The sequence below is a fragment of the Chaetomium globosum genome, genomic scaffold (assembly GCF_000143365.1).
Source record: "Chaetomium globosum CBS 148.51 scaffold_3 genomic scaffold, whole genome shotgun sequence".
Lineage (NCBI taxonomy): Eukaryota > Fungi > Ascomycota > Sordariomycetes > Sordariales > Chaetomiaceae > Chaetomium > Chaetomium globosum.
Window position 1 is genome coordinate 3665571 of NT_165978.1, and position 19012 is coordinate 3684582.

The window sequence follows — 19012 nt, forward strand, 5'->3', positions numbered from 1 at the left end:
AGTCCGGAAACCATCGACTGGAGGAGGGAAAAGAAAGTGATTCAGAAGCCCAAAGTTTAGTTACTTTTTATTCAATTCCATTACCTGATTTACTTTACTGTTTTGTCTTTTCTTGATTTTTTGCTCCCCTTTGGAGTTCGGCTTTTTTTGACCAGAGGGTACCCGGGAGGGGAAGGATTACTCAGTCCGTGACAAGATCGCCAAACGTACGAAGTCCCAATTTGGATATTTTGTCTCGTCTCCGCCTCCACCCCCGCTGGTCGGTTAACACATGTGCGTGCTGCCGGCCCGCCCGGAACACAGAACTTGAGGATAATTATCTCAAAATTGGGTTCTGAAAGACACCGCGATCCCCGAGCGAGGCCTCGGGATGACGATATCGGTTGATACGAGTTTAAGCGTATTCAAGTACCGCGGCTTGGTGCTGATGGTTGACTTGATCATACCTGATTGAGCACATTGTATTTGTATGTATTGTTAGAGCCACACAGGATTTTATGGCGAAACGGGCACTTCGGAATAGGACCGTCACTCGCATGCTACCCAAGGTGACGGTCCGGATATTACGCTGCGTGAGCAGCTTGGTCCGTTCCCAAGACCAAGCCGAGAGCGACCAAGCGGAAGCCCCACTTTTGGTACCGCGACGCCGTGAAATGAGAGCGAGAGCGCTGACCAATTCAGGGACCTGGGATCCTAGCGACCCTCCCCCCTGGTTCCATCTGCTGTGTTCTGTCCAGAGGAAGAAAGGCCCAGAGCCTTTGCTTCTCGCATTGTACCATTCAAAATCTCTCCCCCTTTCCTTGACGTTCATCTGATCGCAGCCCGGGAGTTACCAAAATCGCTCCCCCAGGTTGCTGACTGCATCGGCTTGCCCATGCCATAGCGTCGTCCTTTCGTTCTTTCTGTTTGCGGTGCCCCCGACTCTTCCGCACGCCCAGCACCGTACGTCCGCGCATCGAAATTTCTCGCCCGGCCGCCCCCCGGCTCTCACAGCGGTCACGAAACACATCGCCATCGCCACCTTCCCGTACTCCCTTATTGCCGCTCCGCTTCTGCACTGGATTCGCGACCGACGATTTAAAACACGACACATCTGGGACAACAGATTCGCGCGAAATCGCCCAGGTCGGACCCCACCGCCACTTGCGCTAAGCTTTGAATTGTAGCGGCCTGGACGAGCGACTCGGCCAAGCTTGGCCAGCCTGGCGACCATCTCGGGGTGATCGGGCCCAGCCCGCGATCCCACCATCATGGCGTCTCCCCAGGGGGGTGCGGGAGATGCTGCTGAGCCGCATCTGTCGTCGATGCAGCGGTCTCGATGGGCCACTCGGAAGTTGACGGTTAAGAGCAGCTCCATGAAGCGTCTCTCGCTAATGGGGAGGAAACACAACAACAAGGGCATGGCGAACGAGAAGAAGAGAACATCTGGGGGGACTGACGCGTCCCAGCCCGACGATGGCGACCAAGAAGACGACTCCAGTGTCCAGGAGGAGGTTGGTGATGGGCCGGGGCCGAGGCAGCTGTTCTTCAACCTCCCTTTACCGGCCGAATTTCAAGACGAGGAAGGGTACCCGTTACAGCAGTTCACGCGAAACAAGATTCGAACCGCCAAATACACGCCGCTCTCCTTCGTCCCCAAGAACCTGTTCTTCCAGTTCCAAAATATCGCCAACATTTTTTTCCTCTTCCTTGTTATTCTAGTGGTAAGTCGGTTCGCGTTCTACTCCTTTGCGCGCGGAGAGTTGACAAGAAACTACTTGTTAGATATTTCCTATTTTCGGCGGTGTCAATCCCGGGCTGAACGCCGTCCCCCTAATATTTATTATTTGCGTTACGATGATCAAGGACGCGATCGAAGATTACCGAAGGACCAACCTCGATAACGTGCTCAACAATGCGCCCGTTCACCGGTTGTTGGGCAAGAAGAACGTCAACGTGCGGGAGGATAATGTCTCGGGGTGGCGGAAGTTCAAGAAGGCCAATTCTCGCTTCTTCGGTTCGATATGGCGCTCGATCGAAGCGCTGTGGAAGAAGGAAGAGCCAAGCCACCAGACCTTCAAGACGGCCGACCCACGAATGTCTATCGAGACGAGGAACACCGCCTGGGAACCCGTCGCGTCGCCGCACTCGCGCCAATCAGTTGCCTCGGCACACGAAGATATCCAGATGACCCCAGTGCCGTCGCCCTTGCCCCGTGACCCCGACATGCCCACCATGTCGTCCACCATGGAAAACGAGGCAGTACTCTTGCAAAACCTCAAAGGCGACCTGATAAATCCAGAGGAGCCCATTTCCGGAAATGCGAGGTTTCACAGGGATGCTTGGAAAAACTTGGTGGTCGGCGACTTCGTGCGCATCTACAACGACGACGAACTCCCCGCTGATGTCATCATTCTGGCGACGTCGGATCCAGACGGCGCGTGCTATGTGGAAACAAAGAATTTGGACGGCGAAACCAACCTCAAGGTCCGATCCGCTCTGCGATGCGGACGGACGTTGAAGCATGCACGCGACTGCGAACGCGCCCAGTTCATCATCGACAGCGAGCCGCCGCAGCCGAATCTCTACAAGTATAACGGCGCGGTCAAGTGGCGGCAACGAGTTCCCTGGGACCCCAAGGCCGAGCCGAGGGGAATGTCGGAACCCGTCGGCATCGATAATATGCTTTTGCGGGGCTGCAACCTCCGGAACACGGAATGGGCGCTCGGTGTCGTCGTTTTCACCGGCCATGATACGAAGATCATGATGAACGCCGGTATCACACCCAACAAGCGGCCCCGCATCGCGAGAGAGCTGAACTTCAATGTCATCTGCAACTTCGGCATCCTTCTCGTCATGTGTCTGATCTCGGCTCTCGCGAACGGTGTCGCCTGGGCGAGAACCGATGCTTCCTTGACCTGGTTCGAGTACGGCTCTATCGGAGGAACCCCGGGCTTGACTGGTTTCATTACGTTCTGGGCTGCCCTGATCGTTTTCCAGAACTTGATTCCCATCTCGCTCTACATTTCGCTCGAGATTGTAAGAACTGCCCAGGCGTTCTTCATCTACAGTGATGTCGGGATGTATTACGACAAGATCGACCAGCCCTGCATCCCCAAGTCGTGGAACGTCTCGGATGATGTCGGTCAGATCGAGTATATCTTCTCAGATAAGACGGGTACCCTCACGCAAAACGTCATGGAGTTCAAGAAGGCGACCATCAATGGGCAACCATATGGCGAAGCGTATACTGAAGCCCAAGCCGGCATGAATAAGAGACTGGGCATCAATGTCGAGGAGGAGGCGAAGACAATCCGGGCCGAGATCGCCGACGCCAAGGTCAGAGCGCTCCGTGGGCTTCGCCAACTTCACGACAACCCGTACCTTCACGACGATGACCTGACCTTTATCGCCCCCGATTTCGTCGATGACCTGGCCGGCAAGAATGGCCCTGAACAGCAACAAGCAAACGAACAATTCATGCTAGCCCTTGCCCTCTGTCACACGGTCATCGCCGAGAAGGAACCAGGGGATCCCCCAAAGATGCTTTTTAAGGCCCAGTCTCCAGACGAGGCGGCCCTGGTGGCCACAGCACGCGACATGGGGTTCACTGTGCTCGGCTCCTCAAACGACGGAATCAACCTGAACGTCATGGGTACCGACAGGCACTACACCGTCCTCAATACCATTGAGTTCAACTCTAGCAGGAAAAGGATGAGTGCGATTGTGAAAATGCCGGATGGCCGGATTGTGCTTTTCTGCAAAGGCGCCGACAGCATCATTTATGCTCGCCTGAAGAAGGGCGAGCAAGCCGAACTCCGGTTGGAAACGGCGAAGCATCTTGAGCTGTTTGCGGTCGAGGGTCTCCGGACGCTTTGCATCGCTCAAAAGGAGCTCACGGAGGCGCAGTACCTCGAGTTTAAGAAAGAACACGACGTGGCCGCCACGGCGCTAGAGAACCGTGAGGAGAGGCTCGAGGAAGTAGCTGATAAGATCGAGCGAGACCTAACCTTGATGGGAGGAACTGCCATCGAAGACCGTCTCCAAGACGGCGTTCCGGATACGATTGGGTTGTTGGGCGATGCCGGAATTAAACTCTGGGTGCTCACAGGCGACAAGGTCGAGACAGCCATCAACATCGGGTTTTCCTGCAACTTGCTGAACAACGACATGGACCTCATTCGTCTCCAAGTCAACGAAGACGAAGGTAGCTTGGCGACCGAGGCGGAGTACCTAGCGATTTGCGAAGAACAACTTGACAGTGGCCTGGCGAGGTTCCATATGACGGGCAGCGACGAGGAGCTAAAGAAGGCCATGAAAGACCACGAACCCCCCGCCGCCACTCACGCGCTTGTGATCGACGGCTTCACACTTCGGTGGGCGCTCAGCGATACCTTGAAACAGAAGTTTCTGTTACTGTGCAAGCAGTGCAAGTCAGTCCTCTGCTGCCGTGTCAGCCCCGCACAAAAAGCCGCCGTTGTCGCCATGGTAAAGAACGGCCTCGATGTCATGACTCTCTCGGTAGGAGACGGCGCCAACGACGTGGCCATGATTCAGGAGGCGGACGTCGGCGTCGGCATTGCCGGCGTGGAGGGACGGCAGGCCGTCATGTCGGCTGACTACGCCGTTGGGCAGTTCCGCTTCTTGCAGAGGTTGGTGCTGGTCCACGGAAGGTGGTCGTACCGGCGTTTGGCAGAGTCGATCAGTAACTTCTTCTACAAGAATATGGTGTGGACGTGGGCCATTTTCTGGTACCAAGCCTTTACGGATTTCGACATCTCGTACATTTTTGAGTACACGTACATCCTCATGTTCAACCTTTTCTTCACATCGGTCCCGGTTATCCTTATGGGCGTCCTGGATCAGGATGTGAGCGACACGGTGTCGCTGGCGGTGCCCCAGCTCTACCGTCGCGGGATTGAACGGAAAGAGTGGACTCAAACGAAGTTCTGGTTAGCATCCTACCTCGGCTCCGTTGTTCTTTTTGCCCGGCCTGTTCACTGACACAATACCTCTCCAGGGCGTACATGGTTGATGGCATCTACCAGTCCACTCTGAGCTTCTTTATCCCGTACATCTTTGTCATCCTCACGACCACGGGCTCCGGAAACGGGCTTGATGTTTCGGAGCGGACACGGCTAGGGTGTTATATTGCCCACCCGGCCGTGCTCACCATCAACTCGTACATCCTGATCAACACCTACCGGTGGGATTGGCTCATGATTCTCGTTGTTGTCATCAGTGATGTCTTCATCTTTTTCTGGACCGGCGTGTACACGTCGTTCACGTACGCTGCCGGTTTCTACCAGGCAGCTCCTCAAATCTACCAGGAGTTGACCTTCTGGATGTGCCTGATCGTCACTCCGGTCGTCTGTCTCCTACCGCGTCTTGTGATCAAGGCGATGCAGAAGCAGCTGTTCCCCTATGACGTGGACATCATCCGCGAGCAAGCCAAGCGCGGCGACTATGCCGACGCCGACGCGGCTGCTGCTGCGGCCGTCGACGCGACCGAAGGCGTGGAGGACGCATCAGCCAAGTCATCGTCCTCGTCGGGCAAGTTATCCGGGCGGAGCAGGAAGGCAAAGCACACCCAGTACGCGAGCGTCGATGAGGACAGACGGCCAATCTACCCGCCATCGATCGCGACGCACAACACACGCACGCAAAACGGAAGCGACGGGACGACCTATATCATGAGCCGGGCCTCGGCCGAGCTGCAGCAGCAGCGGGAACAGCAACAACAGGATGACATGGGTGTAGAACCGGAGCGCGCTGTCACCCGGCCATCGATAGATCGCTGCAGGCCGTCATACGACAGGGTGCGGCGGTCCATCGACGGGCGTGTGCGCCCAAGCTTCGAGGCCAGTAACGACTTTACCTCAGCTGCGCGCTTGAGCAGGATTGAATCGACACATTCGGCCCAGGGACTCCCGGGCCAACGGCGGTTCAACCTGACGACGGTGAGGAAGCGGGGGCTGTCTGCTTTCTCCAAGAAGAGTATTGACCCATGATATGACGGAAGAGAAGAAGTTCGGACTGTATATGTGGTGTTCCCGCGCGGTATCGTTGATGGGTTCTTTGTTGTCCCCCGTTTTTCTTATTTCTCACTTTTGATCACCCGTCTTTTTAGATGTCCCAGCAGGCGGCGTGCATGCGTGCATGGATGGGAAGTAACATGATATCCCCCACCCTCACCCCACCGACATTTGCGGAACAAGGAGCAGAGAGGGGCGAGAGGGAGTGCAATATTGTCGGTGTTTAGAGTTGTTCAACGCGAAAGATGAAGGGAGGAAAATTTGGTTGCGGTTTGGGAAGGAAATCGGGACTTCCCCCCGGCGGCTGTTCCCCGTTGCTGCTTAGTGGTGCTGTTCCCCCTTTCTTTCCTCTCTGTCGCGCTTTGTTCTGTTTTCTTTTCTTTTTTTTTCTTCTTCATGGCATACGGCGTTTTGGATGGGATACATTTGCGATGCTGGGAGGAAGTTATGTTCCAAAGCGGCTTGAACTTGCGTTGTTGCTGTACAATACAAGAGCCATTTTGCATATATACCTTGTGCAGATGATATCAGTACGTGTGCTGCGGTTAGGTAGACGTGTTTTGGGAGAGCAGCTCCCTTATGTCTTAATGTACCCTTAGCTCCAACCTCCAGCGGAGTTAGAGAGAAGCCCGCTGGTGGCTCCGCCGAAATCCCGTTCCCGTTTGAAAGGCAGTGCCAAGGGTTCGGCACCAGCCGCTGGGGATGTGGGTCGTGCACCCTTGCGGCCTCTGTGAGTTTCCCCTGCCAAGCCCCTGAGCCAAGCCCAAACAACCCCATCAACAAAATGTGGTGGCGTGAGGTTCAAGCAAGTCGCGACCGCGCGTGGGCTTTGGGCCACCTCACTTCTTTCCTCTACCAGCACCCGCCCTAGATCCTCACCGGTATCGGGTTCATAAGTCAGTCAATTGCATTGCCTTTTACCCGTCAAATGTGGCGAGACCGTGGTAGACACAAAGGCCTACGATAATGACGACAAAAGCGGTGGAGAGTTTGCTCGAGCAACTCCGCGCCACGGTTCAAGATTTGGGGTGAGCTTAGCCCATTGGGAGAAACTGCTATACCATTTCTAACACGAGACTTATGGGCTTTCTAGTTTAGTAGACATCCCAGAACATGCCTGGCCGCTCCTCTTCACGGGCTTGGGCGCCCTAGCCCTCCTCTATCTTGCTCTGCGTGAAAACGACCAGCCGATCCGCTACAACGTCCCATCGCCCAAGAGGCCTGAAAAAGTCGAGATTCTTGACGAGCCTGCTATCAAGGTGCGCTATTCTTGAGTGCCGGATCGCCGGTTGCCATCACACGGCTGACAATGTTGAACTTAGGTCTCCGGCTCCACCGCCGTTCAGTGCTATGCTCCCGCAACCGGGCAGTTCCTCGGCCTCGTGAACCCCTCGACTACAAACGCCATCGACCGAGCCGTCGAGCAGGCACAAGCCGCCCAGACGAAATGGGCTACCACCTCATTCCGTGAGCGCCGCGCCGTTTTACGTTCTATACTCCAGTATGTCTTAGATAACCAGGAGGAGATCTGTCGCGTGGCTTGCCTCGACAGCGGCAAGACCATGGTGGATGCGCAGCTTGGGGAGGTCCTCGTGACGACCGAAAAGCTCCAATGGACCATCAAGCACGGCGAAAAGGCCCTCCTTCCTTCGCGGCGACCGACAAACCTGCTCATGGCATACAAGCGCAACACCGTTTACTACGAGCCCTTGGGTGTTGTGGCCGCCCTCGTCAGCTGGAACTACCCCTTCCACAACTTTATCGGACCGGTTATCAGCGCCCTGTTCTCAGGCAATGCCATTGTGGTCAAGGTCTCGGAACAAACAGCATGGAGCTCGTCATTCTTCACCAACATCGCCCGCGGCGCGCTCATCGCCCACGGCCACTACCCAGCCCTCGTCCAAACCGTCGTCTGCTGGCCGCAAACAGCAAACCACATCACCTCCCACCCCGGAATCTCTCATATCACCTTCATCGGCTCCCGCCCCATCTGCCACAAAGTCGCCGCCTCTGCCGCCAAGTCGCTTATACCCGTCGTCGCCGAGCTAGGTGGCAAAGACGCCTGCATCGTCCTCGACACAGTCAGCAAGCGCGACCTCCCCCGCGTCATCGAGATCCTGATGCGCGGCTCCTTCCAGGCCTCGGGTCAGAACTGCATCGGCATTGAGCGCATCGTTGCGGCCCCCGCCATCTACGACCGCCTGGTCTCTATCCTCGAGCCCCGCGTGCGCGCCATCCGCCTGGGACCCACCGCAGACATGGGTGCCATGATCTCCGATGCCTCCTTTGCACGCCTTGAGGGCCTGATCGCCGACGCTGTCCAGCAGGGCGCGCGCCTGCTCGCCGGCGGCAAACGGTTCATCCACCCAGACCACCCCAAGGGCCACTACTTCTCGCCGACCCTCCTCGTAGACGTCACCCCCGACATGGCCATCGCCAACGAGGAGTGCTTCGCGCCCGTCATGGTCCTCATGCGCGCGCCGGGCGCCTCCGCCGAATCCATCCTAGCCGTCGCCAACGCCCCGCACTTCGGGCTGGGCAGTTCGGTATTCGGCGCCGACTCGGACTCGCGCATCCCGCACATCGTGCGCGGAATCAAGGCGGGGATGATCGCCGTCAACGACTTTGGCGCCACCTACGCCGTGCAGCTACCTTTTGGTGGCGTGTCTGGCTCCGGCTATGGGCGCTTCGCCGGTGAAGAAGGGTTGAAAGGGTTGTGCAACGTGAAGGCCGTGTGCGAGGACCGCTTCTCGTGGTTGGGGATTCGCACTGCGATCCCGCCGGCGATGTGCTACCCTGTCATGGACCAGGGACGAAGCTGGCGGTTTGCAAGGGGCGTGGTGGAGGTGGGGTATGGGATGGGGATCGTGCGGAAGATTGGGGGGGTGTTGGGGATTATGAAGAATAGCTAGGGGTGGTGTTTGTATGATGCTGGACGACTTGACAAAGGAGCGGAGGATCCGCGACCGCAGCTGCGGTCAAGGTAACATCTAATACCATAATATATTTAAACAACTTCAAATTCCACCTATTTTTTGGTATAAATGTAGATATGGCAACTTCTCCGTCTCGTATTTTGGGGGAACCGAGGACGGCCATATGAGTACACCTCCTATATCACCTGAACAGGCACCATCAGAATCACAGAGAATATTCGGAATATTGATCCATTTACACATGTACATACCAAGCACTAACCGTGATTCCTATACTGCCAGTCCCCGTACATATCCCCATCTCGTATCCCCCTCACCCACTCTCTCAAACCCAAACGTAGTAAGGAAGGGTATCCCAATCATCTACCCAAGCCCGTGGCCCGCCCATCTAGGTATCCTCCAGCACCCCCCATCCCAGAAAAGAACGAAAGAAGAAGAAAATGAAAGGAATTCCCCCGAATGTATATACGTGAGGAAAGCCCCCGGACCATTGCGTGGTGTGGTCCATTCCGTCCAAGTTCCTTCCAGCCTGCATCATCACGCATCCTCCGAAAGGGAAATGAGCGTGACGACTGGGGGGTTAATACCGGCCCAGCTATGTAGAAAGACAAACGCCCCCAAAATCCATATGTCAACTGTCGTGTGTATAGCCCTCTTTGGTTCGTTTCCATCATCAAGCGCCATCTCCCCTCATAATAAATACGGGGTTACCATCTAGCCACGCCAAGCCTAGGCGATGCGAGATGAGAGCAATCCGAACCGACCAGAGAACACGGGCACCTCGGCCACGAAGCGAACTCGGCCGTGCTGCAGCCACAGCTCGATTGCGCAACACAAACAATCCCCAAGCCCGGCGGCTCATCCAAATGGCCTTTCAGCAGCAAGCCTCGGACTCTCACCCTCTTACTTACAAACTCATGGTCAACCACTCCCACTCCTGGGGCCCGGCCCGCTGGCTACCCGGCCCAGCCAGCGGCCGCTGCGGCTGCATGGCTGCGCTGCCAAAGCCACCGGCAGACAAGCTCAAACTGCTCGAGCTGGGCTGCATGGCGGTAAGCGTGCTGCTCGAGCCCAAGGGCCTGGATACGGCGGCGGCCTCGTTGGAGCCCGTGGAGCTCTCCGGGCTGTCGATGTCCATACCAGTAAGCGATGTCTGCTCCAATGTCACAACACTCTTGCTGTAGCGGCGCTGGCGCTTTGAGGAGGAGACAGAGGGGGCTACGGTGCGTGGGAAGGCGGCGGCGCCTGGGCCGGGAATGGCTTTTGCTGGCGCAGCGGCAATGGGGACAACGCCTTTCCCGCCAACCGCACCGACCGCGCCGTTGGACGAGCCAGCGCCGTTGTTGTGGCTCGTGGGTGTGTTTCCTGATGAGTTTCCGGCCGAAGCGGCGCCACTCGCGGGACTCTCGCTACCGTTCACGCTGTTGGCTCTATTCCGGGTTGCCGGGGGTGTGCTTGCCTGCACCGGTGGGGGGTTGGCGGCCGAGGAGACAGATAATGTAGAACCGCGTTTAGTTATGCCTCCTGAAGAGCTAGCATTCTTTCTAGTTCGGGTACTTGAACCGCCAACGGGGAGACTTGAACCGGAACCGCGGTTTCGCTTCTTGATGACGTCCGTTTTCAGGCTCAAAGGCCGGACCACACCGTGAAGCTTAAGGAACAAGCCGCAGGCGTTACACAAGGGCTGGCCCTCGGGGTTCCGGCGCCAGAGCGGCGTTGTCTGGGTGAAACAATTTGTACATGTCGTGGGTGTATTAGCGTTGGCATTGGTACTACTCTCAGCCTGGCTGCTTCCCGCAGCTTGGAGGTTGGTTGTCGACCCATGTCTCGATGCTGGAGGAGGGGACGAGGGACGGCTGGTAGCCGCAGAGGAGAAAGCCGAGGCGTGATTGGCGTCAGCCGGTGGCGAGTTTGGTGTTGACCGCGCCAGCCTATCGAACGGATTTGTTCCGTTGGCCAGTCTCGGTGTCGAAGCCGTTCGCGGTACTTTACCGGTGCGCCCATCCGTGGTACCAAAAGATTGCGATTGCGACCGGTTCAACCCCGATCCTTCCCAATCGCCACCCGAGTCGACGTAGTCGGTCGTCGTACCACCTATTGTCACCTGTTTCCGGGTAGGCCCGGCCGGATACCTAGCTGCCTGCATACTAAAATTGCCGGGGAGGGACGGGTCCCATTGAAGTGACGAGCTGTCAAACCCGCTGTCTTCCATGCCTTGGGGCGAAAGGTCTTGAGGTATCGGGATGTTGCGGTCAGCAAAAGCACCTCCCTCCTCGTCATCTGAATCGGCGCCAAACGAAAACATGTTCTCTTGGCCCAAGCCGACAGCGGGAGATCGAGTAGGGAGCTCCTGTTGAAACACCCGCGTGGGGTCAACATGACCAAAAGAGGCTGGGGCGTTGAATGTGGAAGTTGGTTCGGAACCGGTGGAGGCGGGAGGGAACATCAAGTTGCCATTAGCCCCGTACGGGAATTGCTGGCCCAATGCGTTGCCCATCCCCGAGTGAACAGTTCTGTACGACTGCTGCTGACGCAAATGGCGCATATCCATCTGTCCAAAATAAAAACCATCGGCATCGCCTAGGGGGTGCGGAGTGGAAACAGCGGACTGGTAAGCAGATCCTGGAGGGGAATAGAAGTCGGTAGCCAAGGGGCCGGAAGGTATCGAAGAGCCACCGTAGAGGCTGGAGAACGGGTCATTGGCCACCATTGGCGACGTGGCGGGTGAGAAGGAAAAGTGATGTTGGAATGGGCCGGTGGAGGTTATGTTGAGGTCGTTCAAGCGGAAGGTGTCAAGCGGGAAGGGGACTCCCGTGTGATTGGGCGGCTGGGTCAGGGAGGCGGGCTGGTGTAAGTGGTCCAGCGAGTACTCGTTCAATTCTGCGTCGGCGTCCAGTCCATTTGTCGTGACGCCGCTGTTGACAGCGGGGACGTGAGGGGAGAAGTTGGCCGGACGCTTCCGGGTCTGTTGGGGACAAGCAATATCAGATCGCCATCACAAATGGGAAATACGTCATCGCAATAAGAGGCGGGGAAAGGCGACGGATCTCTCGTCCCAGAGCCGTCTTTTACAAAACAAAGGGCGTAAACTCACACGTTGGCCCGTCTCGTCGATGCTAGTCTTGCGCGGATGGCGAGGAAGATAACCAAACTCGTCCTGGACTCGCTGGTGGGCGGCGACGGGGACGGACTGGGGAGCCAGATACTGGGACGAGTCCTTGCGAGACTTGATGGGAATGGCCGTCGCCGTGGGATGGGCCGACCTATCCTCGGCCTGACGCATGGCTTCCGGGGTCGGGGTCAGGGCAAGGCCAGCTGGCGTTCCGACGTTGTCGTTGTGAATGAAGTCGTCTAGGTTCATTGGGTCTGGTGGTAGCGGGGCATGCTCGGAGGACTTGCGCAATTGCGCAATCCCGCTGGGGGCATTCGCTGCTGGGCCTAGAGCACGGCTGTTTCTTCGTCGGCCCACAACGTCAGTACTCAGTCTTCTTTTCCGCCACCGTCGAACTTCCCAAAGCAGCACACTAGAAACCGCGGTAAGACGAAAAAACCTACTTTATCGCGTTGGCTGTCCTTGTCCTCTGCAACTTGAGATGCATCATTCGCCACGTCAAGTTTTCCATACGCTCCTGGGCAGGAAGAAGCTGCTTCGTCCTGGCGTAGAACTTCCAAATCTGGGTGGCCAGCGGGTCCTGCCTCTGCATCTCGTCCAAGTTCTGGGCCTCACGCGCGGCACTCCGCTGAAACGGCTGGAAGGCGGCGGAGCGCAGCAGGTCTGGGTGGGCAGCACCCTGAGTCAGGGGCAGGTCTAGACGAGACTCGCGCGGCCCCGGGCGTTGGCCGCTCGGCCCTGTCGTCATTGCTCTTGGTGCGCCGGTTGTCGTGGATGCCGCCGCCGCCATCCTAGAACCGGTAGCAGATGTGCGATCTTGGTCGAATCGGTCAGGTCTCCGGTTCAAGTGGTTGCCGGCCGCAGCGTCACCTGGCCTCCGTGGAAAACGGAAGTCGTGCTCAGTCATTGTAGGATGCATCGAAGCCAGCGGGCTCGACGCTCCAAAGGGGTCCGTCGCGGTCGCTGCCATTGCGATGCAACAAGTGAGACCCGGTCGAGATTTGGGGAATTTGGACGGACGGGAGGAAAAGAAGACGGGCGCCGCCGAGGTAAAGGAGGGTTGGCTCCGCTACTCTCTCTCTCGGCTTGCTGGGCCTTCCCCACGCCCGAGTGCAGCACAAGCCCGGCTCAAGTCGTAGGTTGTGGTGCAGTGGGTGTGGGCGGACAGTTCCAGGTGACGGGAGCCAGGTTCTGCTGAAGGAAACAGGCTTGTGCGGGCCCGGGCCACCTAAAAGCAGCAATCCAGGGCAGCGTGCCACCCAAGTCTGCGATTGCGCCCGCCAAAACACACAGTGTGCAATTCGCCCGTGTGGGGACTTGCGGCGAACTTGGACCTTGGCAATGTGTTGAAACCTGAAAAGAGGAAACAACGATGCAAAGTGGAAAAGGCTTATTTTCGCTTTTACGTTTCCCTCAAAGGGGGAAGTTTGGGGGAGGGAAAGCAAGGGCCGGCCGGCAAAGTGGTGACCTTCTAGGAAAGAGTTCAAGTGGGCTCCGCTCACTCACAGCGGGCGGCTCGCAGGCTAGGTGAGAAACAGAGATGTGGCCCCTGCCCGCTGCCACCTACCGCTGAGCATGGGGCTTCGATGCAACACGACTCCGCCAAGCCTCGTGGGAAGCCCCGAATGTTGACGATGGAAGTGGGGAGGGAGGAAGAAGGAGGAACCTACAAGTAGCCCAGAGGAGGAACTTGCTATAAGGGGAGACAAAGGATGGGCTGCCTACCTCGGTACCTAGCCACACCCAAAGGAGGCAATGATTATACTGTGTATACGAACACGTTTCGTTGAGACGTTCTGCCCACGTTGAGAAGTTACCTCGACACTGTTCAAGCCCGTCACTCTGCACCAATAACTATTTGATCGGTGCTCACTCAGGTTTGTCGCAGGCCAGGCCCACGTCGCACCGCAACCCGCTCGGGAACAAGACCGACAAGGGTCCCGTCCTGGCTGATGTGCTTCTCACCCCACTACGATTCCTCCCCACCACCACAGGCAATCATCCAAACAGTCCACAACGCAGGTTTCTGATGCCGCTGGCCCCTAAAAGAGAGGTGTGCAATCCAGCCGTTGTCGTATCCGCCGACTCTAGAAATAGGCCATGATGAAATGAACCGTCCCTGTGTCTCGAGAATTTGGGTCGATCGGGGGTCCCAGCCCTCCACCGTGCAGGTACACAGGTACATTAGGCAAGGCCCCTCCATGTGAAGAGCAAGCCAAAGTTACTGGTACTTGCCCCACCGGTGAGCCGTGAAGCAGGCAGGGCGGGATGTGGGAGTTCTTGGCGTGGAATGTCCCCGCGTGTCGCGCAGTTACATGTTCGCGATGCGGCGTCAGCTGCTGCCACGATAGGTACTTGGGGTGTCCTGAATGCCATCGCTCTAGTTTGTAGATCGCTGCTTTGTGGGCATGGCTGAGCAGACGGTGAGCTGGGATTGATGAGGCTGGGCTGTTAACCATTGCAGACCTCCCTTTCTGAATGCAGTGTGTGATGACAATGGGAGGAGGAAGCATCGAAGCATGGTAAAGACTCCCGCGCGGGGGGTCACCGGGTAGCGTACCAGCTTCGACGAAAGTCCGGCACAAATCATCCCCCCAAATGCGCTGCATCGACAGACCAAGCCATATTTTGGATGGCCCCCAGCCTCACGAATGGGGGTTACAAACAGCCTGGTTAGTCGAGTCGCCATCCCGCGTGTGCGGATTCTCAACTAAAACGAGAACAACCACACAGCATGTTATTGTCGAGAAGCTTAAAACCCGCCAGCCCAAATTCAATTCTCGTTCGGCAGTATCGGTTCGGGGCCGATGCCGAGCTCCTGTCAGCGGCGTTATTTCCCGTCCCTCGCTGTTCGCATGTGCGACTGTCCTATCGCAACGATAACTGCCTAGGTACGAATACCAGTTCCGTCATCCTCGGGGGGTTGGAGCTGTCACCCCACCCCCCCGAGGCGGGACGGTGTGTGCCAGGGTCTCGACCGTCTGTGGGGTGCAGGTCGCTGCTGGCGGTTCTAGAAAGGGGACAATACAGATTTGTACTGTGTATGGATGTCAATTCATGATGAGCGGGAGACAATTCGAACTTGGAGGCGCGTTCAGCACATGGATGGGGTGGGGAAGTACTCGGTACATCGAGACCAGGGGGCTAAAGCGCTTGCATAGGACCCCCACTTCCGCAATCAATTCAATGGTACCGTCCTCACTCTCATTTTCCGAGCCACCAAGACACTCTCCCGCTGGTAGCCTTTGAATTCCGAATTGGACGGCCCACGGCGAGGAAGAGGGCCTTTCCGATTTTGCCTTGCACCGTTTCTCCAGCGCGTGAGCGAACATGGACATTGATCGCAGCTCACTTAGCTAGCACGCTCTTACACTACAAAGTACGAATACCTCGCCCCACTTGGACCCTCAACCACGAGATGACGATGGATCCGAGAAGTCGCACCCAGCAACGGCCGCTTTCCCGCCTGCAGAAAGCTCCAAAAAAAACACACAAGAGGGTGTCCGAATCCGTACAAGGTACGAGGTAACTAAAGACTCGGCGAAATCACCGTTGCAGACAGTTTGTCCGCTCCCAACCCATCAAAGACGCCTTCACGCCTTCCATGCGCCTGTGGTGACCATCTTCCGACGCCGTCGCGTTTCTGCTTCGAGCCCCAAGACAGGATAACTAACGGGGAAACTCCCCGACGCCCCCAGCCTCTCCACCCGCGAACCTCGAATTTAGCCTTTTGCAAGAACCCGCATCGGTAGGAACCGGAACAGAAGCTTCGCTTGCAGCCTCCCAAACCCTCTCTTCCGACATGGTGCAGTTGCCGTCTCTCCACAAAAGGATCCCTTCAATCTTCGCCCGTCCCGGAATCGGCCCGTGAAGTGGCTCTCAAATCGTTGGCGCCGGCCTCACCGTCGCGCGGTCGTCAACGAGTCGTCCATCCGATTTCGCTGCTATTTTCCGCTCTTGTTCGCGCCCCAAGGGATAGACACCCTTATCAGAGCTGAGGGGTGGGGTCTTTGCTCAGTCCCCTGCCATCTGGACGTTCCGATGCTTGGCTTCTCGATAAGACCATGACCACCACTGCGCTTCGTCCTTGGCACGAAGTCAGAGACCGGCCCGTTCGAAATCCGCAGCCATGTTAGTTCCCGCCGTCGGAAAGCGTTCCCGGCGATGGGACGGCGGTACTTCGTACTTGTAGATATCCGTACATCCTCCCAAAGTTCCCCCCACCTCAAACAAGTCGAACTCGCCGGTGTCGATCTGGTCTGGATGAAATCAGGAAAAACACATCTCATCGGTCCCTTCGGCTGCGCTCCATCATTGCCGCGGAGGATCCGTGCTCTTCGACCCCTCGATGATTTCGTCGAGCATTCGTGCCGGGAGGCTGATCTCCGAACAGATGCCCAATAAGGGATCCTCCCGCCCGGGGGGGCTGAACCACTACGACGGTGCGTGGGGGTGATTGATGATTGCCCGACTCACCGATATCAATCGATTGTTTTGGCTGATGACTGTCATTAATGGGCCCCGCGCCGTTGGAACCCTAACCCTAGTACTCATAGAACAGACGGGACTGACTTGTAGATGGGAAGGGAGAGGGAGTGAAAGAATGGCAAGGGAAGGGGAAAATGAAGTCACCTTGCTCAAAAGCATTTGAGGCTTGCAATAACCGCCAATACCAGAGCGAAAAAAAGGGACAACATGCCGGGACAAGGCCATCCTATATACCTCGTCGAGGGCAGACCAACCCCCGTCCCTTATCATCCAAAAGTCGTCATAGCTATCACATTGTCCATTCAGCGCTTAGGGTTCGATGAGATCAGATTCGCAATCTCTAGCATGAGAAAGCCCATACATCTCCGTGGACAACACACACGGTCCGTATCTGACCTCTCGATCCAGTCCCCGTGCTTAATTGACCCGTTCCGGGACTTTCCCTTCCAACATATCACGTACATCCTTGACCGAAGATCCTTCCTGCGCCACAAGAACAATTCCCGGAACATCATCCCACTTCTCCCATATTCCTCAAACGGAGGGGCCTGGCCTTTGGGTGTCTAATTCGTACCTAGTATGGATGCCTACTCTAAACAGGAACTCTGTTTGCTACACTTTGGGGTGAGTTGTTCTTCCATCTAGTTGTGGCGTCAAATTCATCTCCCAACATACAACCCATGCCTCCTCTATTAAGGAATAAGATGCCTAGAACTCAACAAACACTTACATCATGTTTTCACATCACCCAACTGCTGCTGTCCAAAGTCATCGACTTTTGTGTTTCTTCTTCCGTTCCTGTACAACCCTTTGGGTCGACCTAGGCTCAAGGGGAGTATTGGAAAACTACATAGCCTGTAGTCTGGGTAGCCCACATCGTTTATTGGAACATGGCTGCCATGATTTACACACAATGCCTATGACATCAACTGATCCTTGGAGTTCACTTTGAGCACAATGTCACATGACAGGGCCGTTTCATTAGTATATCGGCCTGCTCTTGCCGGGGCTTATTAAAATCTCAAATATGCTCGGGTGATTGGTATCGCTTCTCGTGGCTCTTGACCTAGGGGGGTGGTGTGAGTAGAGTATCTAAAGGAAGTGTTGACTTGCAAACTGGATGCTAGGAAAACTTTGTGATATACTTGATAGTGGACATGGGTTTCCTGTAAAGCTAAATTCATGTGCTGTTCAAAGAACTCACATGTGACCGCGTCGTGACAAATGTCGTAACCAAAGACCGGAGCAGAACCTTTGACAGTCGCTCTCGGCTTCTACACAGGAGCGGTACAATTTACCGTCCCACCTAAGCAACCATTTCGGTAGTTTGCAAACGAGGATGACTATACGGTATGGGTCAAGTAGCATAGAGACATATTTTTTTTCATCATGATGAATCCCGGCTATATTCCAAGATTCCTAGCTCACTGCTGTTCACTTTCCCACCACCGTCCTGAATCCGTTCCGAAGCAAACCCGCAAACGCCAGTTCATCAACTACATTACCCCAAAGACCACTCAAAAGAAATCATCAAAATCCATGGATAAACGAGTGCCCAATAACCCAACCTTCCACTCCGATCCGAGCCAGATGGCGGTTGACAAACCCAACCCCCCTCACCCACGCAAAACCCCTGAATCCACCAAACAAACTCACCACAACATCAAACACCCACAACCCACAACCAACTCAGAGCCACGCAGCAACAGCAACCACGCCACCCAGCATCACCGCAGCCACCTTCACCCCCAACGCCTCATTCCTCCCCGCCGCCCCCGCCACGCCCCCCGTCGGGTTCGCATTCCCATCCCCACCACTAGCTCCACCCGTAGCAGCAGCACCCGTCTCCACCGCCCCAATAACGCTCGTGCTCGTGACGTCGCCGCTCGCGGCCAGCGCCACGGCGGCCAGGCCCACGCTGGTGGACAGGGCCGTCGCGCCGGCCGTGTCGGTGACGGTGACGACGCGGGTGACGGTCTGCGTGACGGTGCTCCAGGTCCAGCCGCGGCCCCAGGGACCCCAGGGCGAGCCGCCGGCGCCGCCGGGCGCGCAGCCCCCCGGCCCCCCGGCCCACACGTTGCCGTTCCATTCGCAGCCCGTGACGGTGTAGCTTCCGCCGGACCAGGTACGCGTGTATTGATCCCTGAAGGGGGGGAAGGTTGGTTAGTTTGTTTGGTGTCTTGTGTTTATGGGGAGGGGTGTGGTTTGGGAGATAGGGGGTTGTTGTAAGATGAAGGGACCACATCAGGCTTGGTATATAGTGAAAGAAGAGGGTCGAGACATAACGTACCACTGGTCACGGTCATCGGTGCCGTCATTGTCCCAGTCATGATCCCAGCCCCAGTCATCGTCGTCATTGTCGTCGCCGTGGCCGCGGTGGCGGTCACCCCAGTTTCCGGGACCGTTCCAGTTACCAGTGAATGCTGCGGATGGTGTTAGTGACCCCGTTGTTGTCAGGGAAC

General features: G+C 56.6%; 4 protein-coding genes across 4 annotated transcripts in view; 2 read left to right on the forward strand and 2 right to left on the reverse strand.

The window, feature by feature from the left end:
* Positions 1–1250: 1250 nt before the first annotated feature.
* CHGG_06477 (uncharacterized protein) lies at positions 1251–5990 on the forward strand (the record flags this gene model as incomplete). Its single annotated transcript, XM_001222571.1, has 3 exons — positions 1251–1703; positions 1846–4931; positions 5000–5990. The coding sequence occupies 3 exons, from the start codon at positions 1251–1253 to the stop codon at positions 5988–5990; spliced, it is 4530 nt and encodes a 1509-aa protein (XP_001222572.1).
* A 990-nt stretch (positions 5991–6980) lies between these two features.
* CHGG_06478 (uncharacterized protein) lies at positions 6981–8926 on the forward strand (the record flags this gene model as incomplete). The annotated part of the gene is made up of 3 exons (XM_001222572.1): positions 6981–7042; positions 7108–7273; positions 7337–8926. The coding sequence occupies 3 exons, from the start codon at positions 6981–6983 to the stop codon at positions 8924–8926; spliced, it is 1818 nt and encodes a 605-aa protein (XP_001222573.1).
* A 931-nt stretch (positions 8927–9857) lies between these two features.
* Positions 9858–13032, reverse strand: CHGG_06479 (uncharacterized protein; the record flags this gene model as incomplete). The annotated part of the gene is made up of 3 exons (XM_001222573.1): positions 9858–11915; positions 12045–12405; positions 12506–13032. 3 exons carry the CDS (start codon positions 13030–13032, stop codon positions 9858–9860), a joined length of 2946 nt encoding a protein of 981 aa, XP_001222574.1.
* Positions 13033–18239: 5207 nt separating this feature from the next.
* CHGG_06480 (uncharacterized protein) overlaps positions 18240–19012 on the reverse strand; it is a gene marked incomplete at both ends in the record, with an annotated part of 2132 nt that continues 1359 nt past the window's right edge. Inside the window, 2 exons of the mRNA XM_001222574.1 lie at positions 18240–18693; positions 18841–18973. Of these exons, the coding sequence (XP_001222575.1) occupies positions 18240–18693; positions 18841–18973 (587 nt within the window). The remainder of the gene's footprint in view (positions 18694–18840; positions 18974–19012) is intronic.